Below are 22,972 nucleotides of genomic sequence, written 5' to 3'. Positions count from 1 at the left end.
TGTACAGTATGATAGCAACAGAAAGCACTGGTATTGGAAATTTCACTGGAAGTTTACCAGTGCAAATGCTTTCTACGTTGTCGTGGTTTAACCCCAGCCAGCAACCAAGGACCACACAGCCCACTTGCTCACTCCGTCTGCAATGGGATGAGGTTGGGATTCGGAAGGGTAGAAGTGAGAAAACTCATGGGTTGAGATAAAAACGGTTTAATAGGTAAAGCAAAAGCCGTGCACAAGCAAAACAGAATAAGCAATTAATCTTCAGGTGTTCTAGCCATTTCCAGGAAAGCAGGACTCCATCATGTGTAACGGTGACTTGAGAAGACAAAGGGCATCACTCTGAACGTTTCCCTCTTCCTCCTCCTTCCCCCAGCTTTCTATTGCTCAGCATGATGTCATGTGGCGTGGAATATCCCTTTGGTCAGTTGGCGTCAGCTGTCCCCACTATGTCCCCTCCCAACTTCTGGTGCACCCCCAGCCTCCTTGCTGGTGGGGCAGAGTGAGGAGCAGAAAAGGCCTTGACTCTGTGTAAGCACTGCTCAGCAATAACTAAAACATCCCTGTATTATCAACACTGTTTCCAGCACAAATCCAAAACATAGCCCCATATGTACCACTATGAAGAAAGTTAACTCTGTACCAGCCAAAAGCAGCACATACTCGCACTTGAAAACATTTCCTGTTGTCTGTGCTAATCATCCATTCTTCTCTGCGTCTTAAGCTTATGGCTAGATCACACGAACTACTTCAAAATGAGAGTTTTGCTCAATGTCTGTGAGAATGGTGCAGAATCAATTCCTACCTTCTGTGAATTTTTACATTGCTTTATCAATAGTGCTTTATGTATGTGATCGTGATTTGGGGCCAGAAGTAACAGAAATTTCAATACAGCATTTGATAATTAGCCAAAGCTAAGCCTTTCCTATGTGGGCAACAATAATCTTGTTTGTGATTTCTTTACTCAAGATCACCTTGTTTCTAATTCTCTGTTTAATAGTATTCCAGATTCTGTTATCAAAATCCTTCAGCTTTCTCCAGTACTTTGCTGCCAGGTTTTTTACAAGTCTGATGGCCTAAGAGGTCCTTCTGTACCTAAGGTATAGCATTTCCTAATCCCCAAGGGTCCCTTAAAAATAATTTTATAAATCAAGCTTCTCTGTTTCCACGTCCATGTGTAGTTGTGCATACGCCTTTGTAAAGATACTTTCAAGGCTGGAGAGAATTAAGGAAAAAGTTCAACTTAACTTAAACTGAAGTCTTGGTATTACTTTTTGACAGTTCAGTATTATCTTTGTTCATTTTATTCTGCACATACCTTCATCTAGTTTTTCTCCATTTCTGTGTTATTTGCGATGTTGGATTCAATCTTTAATTACACCCTGCCCGGGAGGAAAAGAGACAGCAATTGTTGTAGATGAGCGGGTCAATGGCAAGGAAAACAGTCCCAGGGATGAGCAAAGCAAAGCTGGTATACTTCCTACACTGGGACTTCTAGAGGAAGAAGGGTTAATAGATGCTCTTACACTCCTTTATGAAACTTTGAAATTCTTGATATAGTTACATGTCCTTGTTGTGTCAGTTTGAAGTCCCCTGACATGACATAATGGCAAAAAGCCTTAAAAAAATAATTGAGAACATCCTTTCACTTTATGTTACAATGGTTTGAGTGTGATTCTTCACTGGAGGTAGTAAGAACAAATATTTATATAAACAAACACACTTAAATTTAAGTATATATAAATATACTTTTATATATATATAAGTATACTTAAATTTAAGTGTGTGTATATATACACACTTAAAAAAAGAAAAACGTAACCCCCCCCGTCAGCCTCAGTTAAGTAAAACCACAGTAAGCGTAGCAGTATGTGCATATGTATAACATGAATTCTGTCCGTAATTTCCAATTTTTTTGTGATCAGGTTTTTCTCAGCACAATTTTATAGTTCTAAAAATGGAAAATTGTGCCTGTTCTTTCTCTTGTTACTTGCCAATGTAATTTATTATTGAAAAAAGAAAAGGGAAAACTGCGTATTTCGTCAAAAAAGAGTGTGAACAGATCTTGTTTCTCACAGGAGCTAAAGCAGTTATATATTTCTGAAAATTGTGCAAACACAAAATACGTTTCTTTTTACTCTGCCACTAATAGATGAGCACACCAGGTAATACACCCTAAGAAAATAGATGACAGTTAGTGATACTTATGATCATTAGTGTACATTTGGTAATGCATCGGATCATCTCACAGAATTTTGAGTGAAGTGGAGCATTCGCATTTTACTGGGGAAGCTGAATGGTAGATTTTTCAATGGCTACAACTCGTAGTGCAACCCTCACTAAAATTAAAGGAGGTTAGATTTCTAACTGATGTACCTTTAAAAATTAAATTTCAGTTAAAGGTCATACACAAAGTCTGTTTTGATGAAGAAGGAAAAGCATGTCTTCAGATCCTACTTGTCCATTTGTAGCATGTTCTGTCTGTATTTCTGCATTCTGACTGTAAGAAATCTGTTGCTTTTAATTTTCTTTTTCCCCTCCTTCAGGTCTCATGGAAACCTCCTCTGATACAGAATGGCGAAATCCTTAACTATGAGATTCGCATGCCTGATCCACGAATTGTCATTACTGGGAACACTTCATCAACATTAAGTCATTTGGTGACTAATCTTATACCCTATACAAACTACTCAGTTACTGTAATAGCTTGTTCTGGAGGTGATGGCTTTCTGGGAGGCTGCACGGAGAGTTTGCCTACAAGTGTGACTACACCTTCAACAGTTCCTCAGAGTGTTAGTCCATTGTCTGTGACTCCAATCAGCGAGTCCTTTATTGCCATTTCTTGGCAACCACCGCTAAGGCCAAATGGTCCTCATCTGAGGTAAGCTCTTGGTTGCAACTGAGATAGCAGTTTTCTTCTTACCTAAATCTAACTCAGAAAATTCTGTTGATGCAAACTTTATGATGTGATCTCTGAATTTGTGGCTTTTTGATGTTCCTCTTTAGTGTTCAGGAGTCAATGAGTGGACTCGTGGAAAGTAGGTGTGTTTAGAAGCAGATAGCAGGGTGAGCTTTGAATTGTTCTGAACTTTCAAAGAGTCAGGATTATTAAGAGCAAGTGTGGTGTCTGTGCTGTGGCATTTCCTTTGCAGAACACATTCAGGAATGCTCTGGGTCTTTCAGATCAGTGCTGTCTGAAAAGCCAGAAGGAGCAAGCACAGGATATTTGCAAAGTCATAACTGGTTTGAACTGCAGTATCAGCCACTTTTTGGTGGTGAGGTCAGGCAGCAGGTTCCACCAAAAAAATGACAAGAAAAGTATGAGATCTCTGTGAATGTAAGTATGTAACACATCCAATATTCTTAATACTCTTTGTGGGTTATTCCAAGTAAAGTGACCATTTGGAAGTGTGCTGACATGAAATAATCTTCAAAACTTAAATAATAAATTGCAAATGAGAGATTGTGTGAGAAAAATGAAAGTTAAAATGCTACAAGTTTGGGGGTCGGAACCAAAAATGGGAAATGCAAGGAAGTGCTGGATATAACAGGGTGATGTTTACCACAGGAACCGGAGAAAGGCATATCCTCTGAGATCTGTCTGGAATGCTGGAGTGGGAATCTTGAATCTGTTGATTACTGAGTTATGTGTGTATATATACATTAAAAAATGTGGATCTGAATGCATGAAGATTTATAAATACAAATGTATCCTTATATATACGCAGTAAAAAATGTCAAACAAATCTTTCATTCTAGTACTTTAACGTGTTGTGAAATATTGTGCATGGAATTATATCTCTGTACTCCATATGTTCTGGTTAGTAGCTCTCTTCAAGGTGCACTGATGGGTTCAATAATTATCATGTAATGCCATTTCAGTTGCGTATGTTATTACAGCACACTAGCTTGACTCTTTCTTCAGGCTTAATTAGGGCACACTGAATGAAATGATGATTGCTCTACAGTAAAATTTGAAGTTTTTGAAAAGCAGTCCCTGTTATTCTGGGGTTAACAACACGACCATTTTACCATAGATTATTGAAGTAATTCAGCACGACCTACATCTGCAGACTTCATTTCGTTCATGGTGTGCCATGCTGCCCTCAACAAGAACAAGCACTGAAGCATCTGCTCTGTACAGCATGATGGAGCAAGAAGTCTGCAGCAAGCAGAGTAGCAGCAGTAGCTGCCAGTGGGGGTGATTTACACATGATCACCATTCAGTGTTTAAAAGATTTTGATGTTTTTCATGACTTGTCTATGAAATATATCAGACAGAATATGCCAGGGCTGTTCCTAATAAAACTATAATGATCTGTCTTTGTGTTCTGTTGACACTGATGTACCACTCATGAGAGTTGTTCTTCGGGTATAAAGTCATCTGAATGTTTTGATAGAGTTGGAGTTTAATTGGTTTTTACTATTTAATTTCTGAGGTTATACTCCCAAATTCTGCGCAGTTTGGTTTGGCATCACTAAGGTCAGTGGCACAATGCTTGTTTGCACCTGTTGAGGATTATTCCCCAAACTCAAGGGCGAAGGTTGGTGAAAGTTATTCACATATATCCTAGCTGCCATGGAGCATGGGAAGTCTCACCTCTCTTGTAAGAGAGCTTCTCAGTTGATTTCTGGTTTTGAAGCAATGCAAAATCACTGTACACAGTACCTATTAAATACTCTCTTAATTCAGGGTCTCAAATCTGGAATGGTATTGTCCAACATTTGCTCATCAGACTGGAGCTGTTCTTAACATAAAAAAGATACGTGTCAAATTACACATGGAGTCAGTGGTCAGAAGGATCACTGCAATGGGGTGGTGACCCACACCAAGGCATTCTGCAGAATGCTTAAACACAGAAAGAAACTTTCACAAATAAATGCTTCAAGTGAGAGTCTTCAAGATCTCCCTCAGTATCCACATACTTTTGGCTGGAATTTAATGGTAGCACCTTTCCAAAATGGGGGACAGGGAAAGGATGACAGACAGCAGCTCAGCACTTTAGAGAATGAAGTTGTGTATTTAAGTGACTATATATGCATATGACCCTAATTTGCTGGGCATCGGTGGAAACACTATTGCAAATATAGCTTGATTAAAACTGCAGCTCACCATTGAAAGCAAGTCCAGAGTGGTTCCGGTAGCAAGAGTACAGACATCTGTTTTGGTGCCTTACAAAGAAAACACCACTATCAAACTGAAACAAAAATCCTATTAAAAAAGTCCTGTGAAATGTAAAAATGAATAATAATCCTAAAGATTTTGAAGAAATCTATATAATTTTGTTTCCTGTATAGTTTTCTACGTAATCCCTAGAATGATTAGAAAATGCAAAATATGTTATCACCTTCAGTTTGCATAGACATTGAGTGATTTAATCTTTGTGAAATTCCATAAAGGTTTTGTAGAAAAGATGATGAAAATTGAGTGGTGCAGAATAGTGGAAGGCATGTGTTCCGAATCAGGCAGTCTGATAGCTGACCTGATGAAAGATGGGCTTTAGCTGACCTGCTATTTGGAACAGAGACAGGAATACAACTTCAGATACCAATTAAAACCAGGATGAAATAGTTGGTCTTTCAAGCTGATGTCGTGAATGTCTACCCAAATACAAAGATGCCTTGCTAAGGTCTACAGATGGAACAGCTAACTCTTTCCACGCCTGTTTGTCACCCGTAATTTACACTGTGGTTATTAGCAAACACATGTTAAACACAATACACACTTAGGTTACTACTACCAGTAAGATAGTAATAGCAGTGCTATGTGTTTCAGCACATTTGCAAGAAAGAGACATTGTCAGTTCATATTCTGGGGCAGTCTGTGCATATCAGATGATATCAGTCAAGTCTGTGTAAAAGACTGTTACTGTGCTATTTGAACTTGATCATCATAACATTTCCACCAAGTTTAAAATCTGTAAATCATTAAATGAACTCATTCTTTCAAATTGAAGTGCTTAGTTTTCCGTTTTCAAAGTAGCTTTTTTAAGTAGTTGAATGTTTTAAATGTTTTAAATCATGAAACATTAAAAAGAATATTTACCTCGGAAAGTTTACAGCTGTAAAAACAAAATAATGTGTGGCTTTAAAAAAAAACACAGGGTTTTTTGTGTAATAACATTAGTTGAGATAATCCTGGTGTTCTGCTTGTCTTTTGTGTTAGATATGAGCTCCTGAGACGTAAAATCCAGCAACCACTTGCATCAAATCCCCCTGAAGATTTAAATCTGTGGCACAGTATTTACTCAGGAACTCAGTGGTTTTATGAAGATAAGGGTCTTAGCAGGTGAGATTACAAAAACTATAAAAACAAATGCTGGCATTTTGTATAGTGTATGTTTAATAGTTCAAAGTATTTCTTGTGTCTTTATGTAGTGAACATATTAATTATGTAATGAAATATTTTTGTCATCATCTTTGGTATTAATCATTCTAATATGCAGGGATTTATTATTAGTCTGTCATTCTTGACTCATATATTGTTTTGCTCTGAAAAACAAATGAAAATAAAGAGCTTGTGAAATTTTAGCATAGATATGTTCATGCCCTCATTTAGATTTATGTGTACATACACTCCAGATTTGTGTGTTGGCAAAGTCATAGCACAGGAAGAATGAATGTTTGAGAAGTCCTAGCTGGGAAACATTTGAAACTTGGTTTCAGCGCTGTTTTTCTTACCTGGTTTTAGAAGTGCAAATTAACGATTGCTTTAGTATCTCCAAAGGCAAGAAGAGTATTTATCACACTCTTGGCAGATCTAATATAAGGGCAACTTTGTGTTAGCTTCATTATAGTTAAATGCAGAGTGTTGAGAGTGGGGAAACGGAGGGTGGGTTCTGTTTCAGAGTGTGTAACAGACCTACTGTGTGGTATAGAGTAAGACATTTGCTCTTGATTGACCTTAGCTTCCGTGTCTTGAAGTCAAGGCTACCACCCTTAAAACAAGCAAATGCACACATAAGAACTTGTAATAGAAGATTCAACATGTATGCTGCATTTTTTTTTTTTTTGTAGGTAAATTCTCAGGAAAACATTAATGGATGATTTCAGGATGTGTGTGTTCTCGGTGCTTGTGTGCTGGCATGCTTTATGGCAGTGCACGTCAATCATTGCCCCTCAAATATACGTATGTTGCTTCTGCTTACTTTGATAAAAGCTGTGTGAGCATCCCTCCTGAGCACGACAGGAACCAGCAGAATGTGACCTCTGCTCCTGACTGTTGTGTAGACTGAACCAAGCCAAGGAATACCGCCTCTGGCTTGTCACTGCCTACTTGCTGAAAGTCACTGCTCATTTTTATCTGCTGCAATAACTGATCATGGAGCTGTTCTTCCACCCAATCCTGCCCAAGTGTCCATTTCTTTCTTTCAGCCATGTTTGGAATCCTACATAGAGTTTCCTTTGGTTTAGTTTAGCTCATTTCAGCAGCACTGACGTGTGCAGCAGTTATGTTAGCAGTTCTGAGGGAGCAATAAATTCTGATGGGGCCTCAGTGACAAGTCATTAGGTACAATGACCTTTTTAGTTGAATGAGCTATGGCCAGAAAAGTGTGCCTGACCCTCGGACACACCTGAGCACTTCTTTTGGGGAGGGTTTGGCAACTTGCAGCTATGTTTTTGCAGTCAACAACTCAGGATGTGTTTGTGGCTGGAGAGAAGATGTCGCAGAGACTCAAGCCTTATTTTTCATGGAAAGAAAATCCATATATCAGCATCTATTTTCATTTGTTTCATGCTTTAAGCATGTTTCAGTGTTAGTGAATTTTATTATATTCCTGGCAGAAGCCTATTTTTACAATGGTTTTTTTCAGATGTCCTCTTCATATCTAGTAAACAAAGTTGAATTTCTTTTTCATTGTTGGAAATATGGATCTAAAAATGAATTTCTCATTCTCATCATTAAGTTGCTAGACTAGATCCCATGCATTTTTTATTGCATGTGTGCTACAGTGTCCAAGAAAATACTACAAGTTTGCAAGCAACAGAAAATGCAGAGAGGGAAATACGATGTGTTATGTATATTGTCACCATTCTGCTATCCTTCTAGTTACAGTTGGAGCTAGTGAGCTCCCATTAGTTTGCCTTTTTCTCAGTGGGACTGTTAAAGCTTTGCTCTTTTGAAAATCAGGCTGGATAGTTGCATCATATGGGATGCTACAGTAAAGCTGTAAAAAAAATGTAAAAGTAAATATACAGTGTGAGAGACTTTTTGTAGAGATCTCTAAGTAGTAGGCATTTACTGTACGTTCCTTTATTGCATTTGGAGACATTTATCCCAAAGTGCTGCAGCTTCAGTGAAAATTTGAACAAGATGATTCTGTGTTTCTGTAACTGCAGTTTTGCGTGAGGCTTTTTATGATGAAATTAAATTTGAGATTATGAAATCCCACTTAAAATACATTAATATGCCATTTGATACAGAGAAAAAATTATGGAGTGACAATCACTTGGTTTACTAAATATACATGAAATATTTAATTAATCTGTGTAAGTTAAATATACATAGTTCTGAAGAAAATTACTTTATTAAAGGAGTTTGCATTCCTAGGCACTTTTTTTGTGTGTATTTTTGTAGTGGGAGAGTCCTGGCTGTGTGGTGAATCACTTTTACAAATGAGACTCCGCAAGTTAAAATCAATGGTTTTCCCAAAAGAGGAAAAAAGCCTCATTTGATTAAATTCTGATCCAAATTTTGGCAGGTTGCCACTGCTGTAATTACATATTGAATTGAGCTATAATCTCTCAACACCTCAGAAGCTGCAACTATGAAGAAGTGAAATAATGTGTTTTATTTTAGTTACCATGTTAATCATGCTGAATTATTTCCAAAGAGAGACACTTCTTACAGAGTCTTCATTGGTGCAAACCATGCAGCTGAATTTTTCGGACTGGGGAGGAAGAAACAACAAAACTTTGGCACAGGCAGAAGGTTTACAGCAAATGTTTTCTATGTCTGCATTTTTTGTTCCATTCAATTATTTTTAAAATGTCTTAGGTACACAACATACGAGTACAAGCTCATAGTGCACAACGAGGTAGGATATACATCAAGTGAAGAAGTGATAGCTACTACATTAGCGGGATTACCAGAGAAAGGAAGTATTCTCATTGCACGTGCTGTTAATCATACTGCTGTAGAAGTGGAATGGTCAAAACCAAGTAAGTGTGCTTAGTATTTGTTGCAGTAACTAGATGTTAACCTGCCATCACTTATGTTGGTCTGCCTGGCTCTCATAGGAAACACAGTCCTTGTCTTGATTTATAATATACCTAAGTGTCCTTGAAAGGAGAGGAAAGAAACAGGAAAAAAAAAGTGCACATTTTGCTATTTCTCAGTAATGTTCATGTTTATAATATGCTATTTCTGCAGAACGAGAATAGTGAAAGTGAAGAAATAGTTAATGCAAACTCATGAGAAATCTATAAGGTAGTAGTAACACCAAATCTTGTTGTCTTTGTGGTATATTTAATCTCTTTGTATAAAAATTTACATGTATGTTGCTTCAGAATGAAAGGTTCCCCTTTCTCTCTGTTTTTGCTCTGCTCCTTAAAATGAATTTAGCCAATTTCTCTAGTTGGTTTGCTAATACAGCAGTGGGGAATTTCTTCATGACTTACTTGCAAATGATTTTATATGAACTGGGTGCTGAATTGCAACAAATGTAGTCTCTTTATTTTGTAATTGCATGCCTGAAGTAAGCATGCTTATAAAAACTGACAAATGTAATAGATCTGAAGCAGCTCACTGAAGTTTCATTACCTTAGTAATCTAAACCCCTGACCTTCTAGATGTAGGTAATGCAATCTAGTTTTGTTTTCATTCATACCTTAGAAATTTCCTCCATACATATTTGTGAATGCAAAGGTTAAACACCAAGACAGGGCCATTCATTATTTCAAAACCTTATCATATTTTATTACTTGTTATGTCGCAATTAGCATATTAACTATTTTGTATATCCATGTTTCTTTTTTTCATAATATTAGTTTTCAAATGATTTTCTTGTTTTCTTTGGGAACTTGGGGCTCCTTAATGTAAGTTGCCTTGCTATCTTTCTGTGTCTGGAAAACCTACTGAGGGTTTCTGACTTGTCAGGATTTAGGACTTTTATCTGTACTACTTAAGATAATAATAATATATCACTCTTGATTAAGAACTTCTATGACAAAACTGTGTATTATTAAATCTGAAAATATGCTTTTGGCTTTTATCACTGCTCTTTCCCAGTTAGCTGAGTCTTGTTCAGTGGTACAGTGTGTCGTCTAAAGCATTACCTGTTAGTGCTTAAAGTTTTTGTCATAATTATTCTTTTCATCTTGATGCCTACTGGAAAAACAGTTGCATTTGATCAGATCTGAACTTAAACTGTTTGACAAAGGACAGATAATATAACAGACTACATCTGAATCACTAAAATGGAGAAGCAAGACTTGACTGGAATACTTGTTTATCCACCAGCTCAGACCAGTGAATGTCCTTCCCTGTGTAGCCAGAAAATGTTACTGTTTTTTTAATTTGTTTTACTGGGGAACCTAGTGCTGGGCAAAACATAGTTTTTGGAAGAACTGTAAGGAGTTGTTTGTTTTGGGTTTTTTTTCCCATAAATGTCATGCTTCTGAGAGAAGTACAGCTTTACATGCGGATGATGCTATCATGCTTGATCTAAAATAACAACACATAGATTTTCATTTTCACTATGGCCAAAAGGCCATCTGTGAAAAGTCGAATGTAACTGTAATTTAAGGCATAGGCACTTGCCGCTTATTCATCGCTGGAGGACTAATACAGGCATTCAGTACTTCTGGCGTGGGGTGGGGGAGTGTTGTTTGAAAGGAAGGAGCAAAAAGGGAAGAAATCTTTGAACTTTCCATCTTAAACTAGTGCCACAGAGCAATTTGATTTACCCTCTTCCTTCTATCTGGGTGAAAGACATCCTTTTGCAGTGGCAAGCCTCAAGGTCTGTGCATCACTGCTAGCAGTGAGTTTCACTGTTAATTTTTTTACTTCACAGATTCCATTGTCATCATGAGGATGTCTAGAGAAGGCAAGCTTTCTCCAGTATCAGATAGGATGATGAACTGTTAATGATTTTGACAAGTTTGGAAGAGCAGTCTGCTTACAAGGGTGAAATTGAAGGCACTTGACAGAATTTTTGCCTTTTATTTTTTTAAGTGAGGGGGTCTGCATAAAATTTATTTTTCTCTTTGCAGTAAATGTTGTTGATAAGAAACTTGCTGACTGAATATTTCCCAGCTGATCTCCCAATGTTTTTCCTTTCTTTTCTTAGCACTGCAAGATTTGCAAGGAGATGTTGTATATTACACCCTCTTCTTAAATTCTACTAATGATAGAAGATCTCTGAGGATCCAGGCTGATGTAAACTCTGTAGTCATAGGTGAATTGCAGCCCAACACAGAGTATCAGATATTTTTTCAAGTTTTTAACGGAGCACACAACATCAACAGTGAAGTTGTGCATGTGACTACCTCAGATGGAGGTTGGTTAGCAGGGAATGCGGCTTGGCTTACAATCTGAGAATGAAAATGATTGATTTTTGTGAGGGTTGAGATCAGTCATCCTTCCATTATGAAATTTCCGGTATAAAAGGAAAAAGGGCTAAAACGCTAAAATGCTTAAGTGCTGGTTGTCATCATGTGGTAGATCAATAAACGGTCCCACTGAGACAGAAGCAAAAGCTCTAATAGCAGATATTAACCCAGTTTGTTCTCATCTCCTGCATGCTCCTATCTGTGTGCACTAAGTTTGGAACTGAGTTCCTATCAATAAATGGTGGAATTTAGAAACAATTAATGGGTTTTTTAAAAGATTTGCTCTGTGAAGCGATGTGCTTTTGACATGACAGTCATACACAGGGTCTTTCCTGAGTCACCAGAAACTGTAGGTGTAAATTCAGCATCTAAAAAAATTCTTTATGAGTCATTTCTATGCCAGTGGGCAAGTGGAGGGAGGGGGAGGGAGAGGATGAAATAATAATAAAAAAATTGTGCGTCTGAAATGTGTTTAGAATGGTCTTTCTAATCTTTTTGCTTTATAAAGTCTCATTATAAACATTATAATATCATTACCTCAGAAACAAGTGTTCCAGGTCATTAGCAAAGCACTTTAAGTGAGGATTCCATTTCCTTTCTGATGCCAAAGGTCAGCACCTTTTGTTTATAAAATAGAATTATTGTAAGGGCAATTTTTCAACTGCTAAAGATGCATTCTTATGATAAAAATAGGTCTTTGCATGGTTATTTCTGACATGCTTAGATAATTGTGTAATTTAATGCTAAGGAAGAGGTTGGTGGGTTTTTTTTAAAGCAAGTGTTAGACTTCATCATTGCCTATAGTAATCAACATTCAAAACCATTCACATAATGACAATATTGCATATTGCTTCATACTGCTTGAACTATGAGGCTGATAACGTCATGTTTCACCAGACATTAAGAATTTTGGTCTCAGGGTTTGCTTTAAAAGAAAAATGCTCTGGTTTTCACTTTTTTTTGGAAGGATTAGGAATGGAGCAGACATAAAAATAGTATTTGTATGTTGGCAGTGCAGATGGGTGAATAATTTATCATCATATCTCACTGGCCACATACTACTGATGATTGACACTATGCTGCTGGTATAAAGCATTTTACCATCAGCTCTCATGGTTTCTAACTGAGAGTATAATAAGCCAATTTACAGAAGACTACAGACTGTGATAACTTCATCAGAGGAAAGCAGATAAGCAGTGAACCCTTTGCTAAACCTAAATACTATTCTGCATTTGGTTAAACAAGTGCTTTTGCAGAGACAGCTGGAGTTTATTCAGTTTCTTCCTTTATTTCTAGAGCCTGAGGGCATGTTCCCTCCAGAGGTTGTCATCATCAACAGTACAGCTGTACGTGTCATCTGGACATCGCCTTCAAACCCGAATGGTGTTGTCACAGAGTACTCTATCTATGTAAATAATAAGCAGTACAAGACTGGAATGAACGAGCCGGGGTCTTTTCTTTTAGCGAATTTGTCTCCATTCACTGTGTATGATATACAGGTTAGAATATCTTTTCTGGGCTGTGTAATATACTTTAATTTTGCATAAAATATATGTATTTCCAAGAGGAATATAATTTCATTAATTTCTTTACATACATGGGCATATATTTGCACTGATGTTTGTGTGCATATACATACAAAGCATAAATTTTATTTTCAGTGTATTTTAGGTCTGTGTACACTTTTCGTAATACAAATTTCCATTATCTTTTCTCAAACCATCAAAGCTCCATTTACTTTCCCCTAAATGCTCTGTGCTACAACATTAGCAAAGCTCAAACATATATTACAAAAAGGCAGAGATTCTACTCCTACTCATTAAAAGAAAATTGCAATTGTTTTAGAAGCATCAGGCATGCATAATGTATCAGCAACGAGAAATAATGATATTGCATTTGTCATCCTTTTATCATTTTTTTGTCTCTTTATCCTTCTGAGGAGGAAGCAGAGCTGATCTCTGATATCATAGTAGTACTTTTTGTGCTGTTAATAAGTACAATATTTTTTCTTTGCTCTTCGCTTTCTCTATCTTTGCCTCTCTATTCGTATATCTAATCAAAGGCAAAATCCTATGTGCAGAATAAAAAAAAAAGAATAAATACTGTATTTCTATCCTTAAATTGTATTAACGTACTCAAGAAATGCAGTTTGACACCTATTTGTAACTATTCTTGTCTATTTTGTTCAGGTTTGGTTTGTGTTGTATAGGAGAAGGACTTAGTAATACTATGTATACTTCGTTCTGAATATTTGCACCCAGTTACTACATGCCATAAATAAACATCACAGACAGGCATACCGTAACAGATTTCTATGTTCCAGCCCCTCTGAAACAGCAAGCCTCCATCCATGAATACACATATGACTTTCTGAATGCCGCTTGGAAACACATTTGTCTTTTCTCAATAACAATGCAAATTCAGTGTACTGCCTCACTTACAGACCCTCTATATTAATTTACCATGGCCACCTTCTGTTGCGTGAGATGTTAATTATTCTTCTCTTCTGCTTTCCTAGTCCTTATACTGGGCTTATATTTACATCAGTGTGATAAGTAAAACCAAAATACGCTGAGTTTAATTTTTTTTTTCTTTTTATTCTTTTTCCGCTTGTCCTGGAAATAATATTATTTTGGATGCATGTGCATCTCACTGGTAATCGTACTGCATTATCTTTCATTTTTTGTGCTCTTTTATTTTTGAGTAACTTTTCTGACAATACAGAGACAATGTTACCATCCTTCACTAGCTATTTCACTTCGCCTGTGCTTAGTTTAATCCCAAGAATTGAAGGAATAAGTTTTTATGTCTGCGGCATTTTTCATAACAAAGTGTATGATTCCTATTTGCATTTTTTTATTTTAATTTTCTAGAATAGACATGAAGGATTAGAAAATATTAGGGAAAAATTATCCTTATTTTTATATCAGAATACACAGTAGGTGTAGAAAACTTACTCAAGGCCCCAAATCAAGGTACATTATTTTTGGTGTTGTGTACCAGATTCTACACATATACATGCAGAAAACAAATTCACTGCAACTCCATTGGTGATAGTTTAATGAAGAGCAACAATTAGTGCCAGAGGGCTGCATGTACCCCTTTTTTTGAAAATGGTGTGGGAAAATGTGATACAGTGCAGCATACCTCTGGTAGATATACTTATCTCAGAGCCGCAGTGTTTTCCCGGCTGTGTGGAATCTGTTAAACAGAAAAGAATAAAATCTTGGGTGAAGAGAGAAGTCTAAACAGGTAGCAGAGCTGAATGATTTCTGCATCTGAGTATGTGAAACTCATGTTCTCTTCATCAGATAGAAGCCTGCACGGTGTATGCCTGTGTGAGAAGCAATGGGACCCAGATTACAACTGTGGAAGATGAGCCAAAGCATCTGTCAGCACCCATTATTCACATAATTGGCTCAAGGTATGATGCTATAGGTGGCTTTCATATATCAGAGTGATTTGCAGCTGGAATGGGGACCAGAATGTTCGGTTGTCTTCTCTCAGTTGAATAAAGTGTATAAAAGAATTCCGTATACACTTGGAAAACATTTTTCATGGTTGTTATTTTTGGTCTTTGAGATTTTGGCCAGAAAAGCAATTGAAGAAATCTCACCCTTTGTTTATTGTACATACTCATTTGGGTATCACTGTCCCATGATAATAAATAAAGCAATGGGGATGTAGTTAAGAGAAGAAGTGTGGAGGAATGAAAATTATCACATTTTGCTGTCAGTTAAGCAGAGTAAGATTAATGCTTAGGGAGCAGTGCGATGCTGATAGTGGAAACTTAGAATAATTGAGGGTAGAAAAAAGTCACCTATCACAACAGTAGGAATTAGCAAGATGTCTTAGAAAGCATGCATATCTATGTCTCCTTGAACCATTCTTTGCAGTCTGCCTATCCACTACACAGGCATGGGCAAACTTAATTGTAAAGGGAGCAGCAGATTTGCAGTCATCAGAAGAAGCCAAATAGTAACATATACAGTGATTCTTTGTGAGTTAATACCTTCCAGAGGCAGACTAAAACTAAGCTCACTAACACAGTTTTCAGAATTACACCAACAATAAGACAGTTATCCTCCTGTGTTTATGTAATTGTTCATCTGATTTTGTTACACTTCTGGTGGAGAGTGATCATTGGCAGTGTTTCTTTTATAGAAAGAAAAAAAATCATTTTCTTAAATAACAAAAATATAACATCTGAGCCTTCAGAAATGGCCAGCTGAATGGACTTGATTCTTCAGTCTCTTAGGGACTTTTGTCTGCTGTTTCTCATTTCTACATTTTCCTTGAATTCAGCATTTGTCTCTGTATAAGGGTGAAATTAAGCTTGCTATTTTTCTGTCACACATACAGATACAGTCAAAGCTTGTTTGATGATAAGAACTCAGTTCAGGATCTCATCTTTTGCCCTTGGCTTTAACTTATGTCTGCCTTTGTCTGTATTGTCTGTACTGCAAACACTTATGCATGTTTCTGCTATTATATATAGACTAAATATGTCATAACACATGAATGCAAAAGGATCAAAAATGCCTTCCTACTTTATAATCTGCTCAGCCAGAAGCAGACTCTGTTTCTACACTGACTTTTCCTACATGTCATATTATCATCAGCTGTTCTTATATCCCAAAAGAATACTAACTACTGATCGATTGCCCGGACATGTCTGGCCGTGGCCTACACGTGCCCCGGGTAGTTCATTTATTTGCCACGGTGGATTTGCTAGAGTGGAATTTAATCAATAGCTAATTCATTAATTCTGGTCCTCGAGTATGTAGGGATTGTGCAGTATAAAAATGACTGGCTGGCTTCAGCTTTGATTGAAATATGACAAACACTACAGCTGACAGCTTCAGCAGGTGCTGGGCTGAATATGAATTTTGCTTATTTATCCTCCATGAAAGAAAAAGCTTGTGCAAAAAATACCAGTTTGTGTAGACAAGAGGACATTTTAATAAGTATCTGTCATCAGATAGTGAAAAAAGGCATTTCTAGAGTATAGGCTCATGGGATACCTGAGATATAATACAGACTGTGCAGTTTATTGTCTTTAATTGGAATCATGGCGTTTTTCCCTCTTCTGAATCAGTTTGGGGGGCTGTATTATTGATGAGAATGCTGTAGGATAATGTCTTTGTAGCATTCACAAATAATTGTTTTAAAATTTGCCTCAAGGTGCTGCATGACATAAATTATAATTTCACCCACCAACTTCTTGGAAGTCTTTCTGATAGCAGCTCCATCCACACTGTTATAATGAAGGTTATACCACTGGAGTCATTATAAATACCTTACTTTTCCACCCCTTACAGTTAATAACTCAGCTTCGGGCTGAAACTTGGCACAAAAGGTCGCAGTCCTGGAATGATTATTTTATAATGCCAAACTTAAAATATAAAAACTGCATGGGACCCAGTGCTGAAGTCCTAAGTCAGGTTCTGGTTTGTTATGTTTCTTGTCTGGGTTTGGGTGTTTTTTGGGGGGAGTGGGGAGGTTGTATTGGCCATGTTTGGGTAGAAAAAAATGCTATTGAAATCAACCTCAAGGTTTATACCTATAGAGCAGTATTGTATTTTATTGCACAGATTAGGAAGTTCTCTGAGTACTGCATGCATGTGGATGCTGACTTAAAGTTTGTGTAGTGGATTAAATTCTCATGGTGTGTTGGAAAATAGTTCATTTCCCTTTACAATACTTTTCTTCTTTCTCTTGTTCCTTGTAATACAGCATGCTTACATTTTTTCTAATAACAATCCTTAGTAGCAGCTTTGTTCCTTCCAGAAAACTGAGGCACGATGCAGACAAACCCTGCCAGAAATTCTGTTCAGTGCTTAATTAAAAGATTTATAGCTCTGAAAACACCATGTGACATAAACTAGTTGCTTTATGAAGGAAGAGAGGGCCCTTTATGCACCTTGAGGGAACCAGAAACCATGATCAGGGTGTAATAGAAAGCTCAAAGATAAAGCCATGGGAGAAAAACTAGGTGAATTATTTGTTTTGATACTCAGTATCATGGAGCCTGTATCAGATGCTGTTCATGGGTGAATGAGCTGGAGGAATTAACTGAAATTAGCATGTTAGCGAGATAGATTTTAAAACAATTAGATAAAACATGTAGCAATAAAATATTGGAGTGGTGGTGTTTGCTTAGGAGTTCTGAAGAAGCTCAAATATGAAAGTGTCAGACTACTGTGCTGTCCAAAACATCCTTTAAATTGGTCTCAGTACTGGAGGAATGGAAGATGAAACAACGTAGTGCAGATTTCTCCAAGGGGATCTGGGGAACTAAAGACTAGTAAGTCTGATTTTCCATACTGGGAAAATGGGCGGATAGTACAAAGAAAGAAAGGGAAACTATATGAATAAGCATGAAATGCTGGGGCAGATTGCTGTGGAGTCGTGGCCAACCTGTGTGTCCAGGCAACATACAAAGTCAGGTTTCTCAAATATGTTTAGTTTTATAGTGCTTTCCCTAAAGTGTTCAAGGCAGTGTTCCCATGGAGGAAACCTGATTGCTCTCCCTAGTTTAGTAATGGGACAAACAAGGCACAGAAAGATTTTACGAAGACGTTTGTAGCAACAATAGAAGCATAATACTATTTGTGAGATTTTCTGTACTGTGTCGTACCGCCTCTCTAATTCTGTTACCACTGCACTCCACGACACAGCAGGTAGTTGACTCTTGTGCATCAACACTGAAGAAGTTGCCCAGTATGTGTGATCTTCTGATAAGGACAACATTTTGTCCAATAGTCATTGATAATAGCAGTGTTCCCTATCTTAAGAATGTCAGGTGATTCTTGTGATTTTTCTGTGGCTTTTTTTAATTCCAGCTCCTGAAAGTAATTATTGAATCTTAGATCTGATGTGATTTTTTAAATTTAAGCCTTGTATTTGATGGAGACTCATACAACATTTGCTCTCAAGATTCAAAAGCGAGGCCTTATTATATTCTTAATCTTGATGGTTAAACCTTTACTACAGAATTGAGGAAAAAAACAATCAGAAGGAGTTCTTTTCATGGCTCATGGATACTCAAAGCTGGTGATACTTGAAGCAGGCAAAAACCAGAATTTATGTTCTGAAGTCTTGTTTACTAAAATGTATCTGATGTTATATCAAAACTCTGAAATACTGATATTTTTCACAGACATAAAAAAAAAAATACTTCTACCTGGAAATGTCAGAATGAATTGTCTTCACATACTTGAGCCAAAGGATTTCAGTTTGCTCTGTTACATCAAAAGCAATACAACTTTGTGGATCAGTTTGAAATTGTTCTTTATCTCCTGGAACTGCTGTAGTGCCTCATGGACCTTGTAGTCTGAAGCAGTTCTTTTCTGTGAACCTGGTTAAGCTGCCTTTTCTGTGGGAGGGAGCCCTACTTCAGCATTTTCATCACATTGACAGCAGTCACAGAAGGGGCTCATCCAACGTTTGAACTGTCATCAATTGCACATGCTTGAAGTTTTCTCTGGGCAGACAAGGATTATACTCCACATGCCAGGTGTTGTACATTCATCTGTGCCTAGAATTTGGAAGTCTGCTTCTGTAGTTCAGGCTGTGGGCACTTCCCAGCATAGACACAATTCCATTTTATCTGACAGGGGAGTAACTGGGGGATGAAAAGAAAGAGAGGGTGGGCAGGCTCCATCCCCATGTTTCTGCAGCTGTATCAAATGCACCATATGTGATACAGCTGGCTCCACGCTAAAGCACCCATCGTGTCCCATTAAATCTGCACCTGCTCAAGAAGATTCTCAGCTCAGCCTGGGGTAGATCTTCAGATGGGAGATGTCAAAAAGCCTTTGCAGTCTCGTGAAAATCCTGCTGATTTTTTTTAAACTGAGCTATGCATTGTTCTTGCTGTGATGCTTTCAAAACCACCACAATTTGCCATGGGTGGCAAACATCAGAAGATGTAGACATAACTGAAACATTCATAAAATTGGGAAGAAGTCTGCTTATCTGTGAGTCATTATTGGAAGGTCATACTGAGTTTTACCCTTTTGGTGGCACTGGTCAGTGAACTCCCATACCATCTAATTTTCTTGTGCAGCTGCAGCTTTACACAATACCAGGCTATGTCCACCCCAAATGTGTATGTATAAATTGAATAATAATAAAGTGATTACTTGTTAAAAGAAAGAAATACATGCTGAGATCTGCAGAAAAGGCAAAATGTTCAAATCATTACATCAATTCTTAGGCCTAATTTGAAATTATTTTAGAGAGAAATATGACTTGCAAAACTACAAAAGTGGCACAATACTTTGAAAATATACCCTTGAGGGTCTGAGTGAAACTTGCAGAAAGCAAATCATTCAAAAATATGACTGGAAATGCTTTCTTTGCTCCTGTGATCTGTGCCATGCAAAGACCAGGAGAGAGTTACAATGGCATTTATAAAGACCGAAGTACTACCCTTAATTTCCTTTTCTTTTGATGTTTTTTTCTGAAGTTTATACAATATATTTTCCTGCTTTTACGTTTTTAAGTTAGGTCCTGTAACATGATTTAAATATAGACCTGTGTGTGTGCGTGACTGTGTTTTCATGTGCATGTGGTAGAATAAGTAGTGAATACAAAATAGCCATGTATGGAATATAGAATTAAATCTGTGGCTCAGATGAAGACCTTGGAATGCTAATGGTGACTCTACAAGTCACCTTTGAAGTTATTCCTTCATAGGTGACATTAATTCCTGTTCTGCAAAGGCTTATTGCTATGTGTATTCCTCTGTTTATACCTCAAGGAAGTGAAATAATAATTCAGTTATTTTTATTCTGTTAAGATGTCAAAGTTTATCTCCGCAGCTGCTGTTTCACTGTAACTTTTTCACTTCAAATTAATGCTAATTATTATGTCACTGGCATTCTGACAGTGGCTGTGTAATTGGGACATAGAGATTAAAAATTGGTATTTCGAGCCTAAGTCTATACTATACAATGTTGTAAGTCCTGCTACTGATCTGCATGTAGCATTGGGATCTCTTTTTCCCTACACAAAGAAAGTCATAGTGAAAAAAAAATATGTCTTATGCAGCATTCCAGAGTGATTATGCAAGAAATTAAGTTTTCATCTGGAATATCTATGTAAAATGCATACATTATAAAAGACAGAGCAAATTTCTGTTTCAGATGTCCCTTTTGACTTTTTTTTGTTGTTGTAGTATTACATGAGATATTGGATCCAACATCTGCACATTTTTTGTAGTGACAGGCATGATAGAATTTAATTTCCTTTAAGATACATTCTTCCTTAAACTAATTATGGTCAGATATCAAACCTCAAAACAACAGGATTTTGTTTTACAGACAGTCTTTTGCGAGCTGCTGAAGTCATACTTTTACACTCAAAGTCATAAGTCTTAAGTCTTACTTGTGATAAACACTTACATTTTTTACTTGTAATTTCATGAAAAAATTAAACACAGAAGAGAACTAGTGCTTACTGATGATGTGATGAATTAATTCTGTGCTGAAGAATACATTTCAAAGCAACATACATTTTTTTATAACATTTTTGAAAGGAGGAAAAAAACAAAAGGAGTACAAATCTGTTCTAAATGGTGACAGTGCAGTGTGAGTAAACTGCACCCGAAACAGCTCAGAGGGGAGGGGATGCTCTTTCGCCCCCCAGCTGCTCATCCTTTACCAGGTTCCTATCTGGGAATGGAACTGCCCATGACAGTAGTTCATGTATGCCTTTGCAATAGCACCAGGAAGGCATATTGTTTCCTTTCTCCTACCACTGAAATGAAATGGGCAAAATACTACAAAGCTTATTACACAGAAGTTGCCAGAAGTATGAATGAGATGTCATTTAAACAGGAACTTTAAAGGACTTTGATTGCATGTGTGATTTATTTTCCTAGAGTATTAGCACAGATTGACACTTTTGTAAAACTTTTATAGCTTTCGGTTATTAAAGCAGCTGTGAAATTCACCATCCAGAGGAACATTTTGGACACTTCAAAACATTTCACTCCATATGAACTAGTAAAAAATGGAACTACTATATGCTAATCCCTTAATGTAAGTATCCATGGAAGCATAAATACTTTCAATAATTTAGTAGATGTTAATTTTCTGCATATTGTAGATCTCTTCAAATCAACTGGACATCACCAGGACAGCCAAATGGCATTATCCTGGGATATGAACTCTTACGTAAAGCATGGCAGAGGTGTACCCCATCAAAGACTCCAAGGAGCAGCAACAGTAACAGAATGTGCATCTCATTAGAATGTAAAAAGTATGAAAATATCTGTGGAGAAGTGTGTTATCATCCAGAGTTGAAGGTACGTGTATATTCTTTAGTTAGCTATGTAATGAAAAATTATACTTTTACGAATAGATGTGTAAACCAACCCTCTTTAGTTATTGGAGGAAGGGAAGTGGAGGGTTCTGCTTCTTTTGATATTTTAAAAATCAAGGCTCTGATACGTGTCTTGGAACTTTTTAAAATCAGATATGGATGTTTGAGCTCAGTACAAGGATAGCTGTGCAAAAATCTCCAGCAGTGTATGTGAGTCAGCTGATGACAAGTGATTCTGTTGTCTTAAGTCTGTGATTATTGATGTTATTTCTCCTTGCAGAATAAATGAACTGGTTAGCATTTATGAATGTGTCTTGCATTAACACTTTAGTTTGGAGCAATAGCGCAGTTCTGAAGTGAACCCACAGATGGTTTTCATTTGCTACATGCTGGTTCAGGGTAGAATTGGTTTTAATACATGCAAAGTAAATTCACAGAATCACAGAATCGTAGGGGTTGGAAGGGACCTCTGTGGGTCATCTAGTCCAACCCCCCTGCCGAAGCAGGGTCACCTACAGTAGGCTGCACAGGATCTTGTCCAGGCGGGTCTTGAATATCTCTAGCGAAGGAGACTCCACAACCTCCCTGGGCAGCCTGTTCCAGTGCTCCGTCACCCTCAGAGGGAAGAAGTTCTTCCTCATGTTCAGACGGAACTTCCTGTGCCTCAGTTTGTGCCCATTGCCCCTTGTCCTGTCACTGGGCACCACTGAAAAGAGCTTGGCCCCATCCTCCTGACACCCACCCTTCAGATATTTGTAGGCATTTATAAGGTCCCCTCGCAGCCTTCTCTTCTTCAGGCTGAACAAGCCCAGTTCCCTCAACCTCTCCTCGTAGGGGAGATGCTCCAGTCCCCTCACCATCCTCATAGCCCTCCACTGGACTCTCTCCAGTAGCTCTTCATCTTTCTTGAACTGGGGAGCCCAGAACTGGACACAGTACTCCAGATGAACAGGAGTTCCTTGCATAGGAAGCTAAGCCAGATTGTGTGTTTCAAAGACCCTTCAAATATGCTGCAGCTCTGGATGGGAACTTCAGTTCCCAACCAGTCTGTGGACCACCTCACTTCACAAACATGCATCTGAATTTCTTC

At 37.5% G+C, this 22,972-nt stretch overlaps 1 protein-coding gene across 3 annotated transcripts in view; it reads left to right on the top strand.

Moving 5' to 3' along the window:
• USH2A (usherin) overlaps nt 1-22,972 on the top strand; it is a 389,400-nt gene that overhangs the window by 265,700 nt on the left and 100,728 nt on the right. For all 3 annotated transcript variants that reach the window (XM_075412995.1, XM_075412994.1, XM_075412996.1), the window contains 7 exons: nt 2,544-2,878; nt 6,164-6,286; nt 8,996-9,159; nt 11,289-11,498; nt 12,847-13,049; nt 14,862-14,974; nt 21,667-21,865. In XM_075412995.1, coding sequence (XP_075269110.1) covers nt 2,544-2,878; nt 6,164-6,286; nt 8,996-9,159; nt 11,289-11,498; nt 12,847-13,049; nt 14,862-14,974; nt 21,667-21,865 — 1,347 coding nt within the window. The remainder of the gene's footprint in view (nt 1-2,543; nt 2,879-6,163; nt 6,287-8,995; nt 9,160-11,288; nt 11,499-12,846; nt 13,050-14,861; nt 14,975-21,666; nt 21,866-22,972) is intronic.

The sequence above is a fragment of the Opisthocomus hoazin genome, chromosome 2 (assembly GCF_030867145.1).
Source record: "Opisthocomus hoazin isolate bOpiHoa1 chromosome 2, bOpiHoa1.hap1, whole genome shotgun sequence".
NCBI lineage: Eukaryota > Metazoa > Chordata > Aves > Opisthocomiformes > Opisthocomidae > Opisthocomus > Opisthocomus hoazin.
This window is presented reverse-complemented; position numbering and strand designations above follow the sequence as displayed.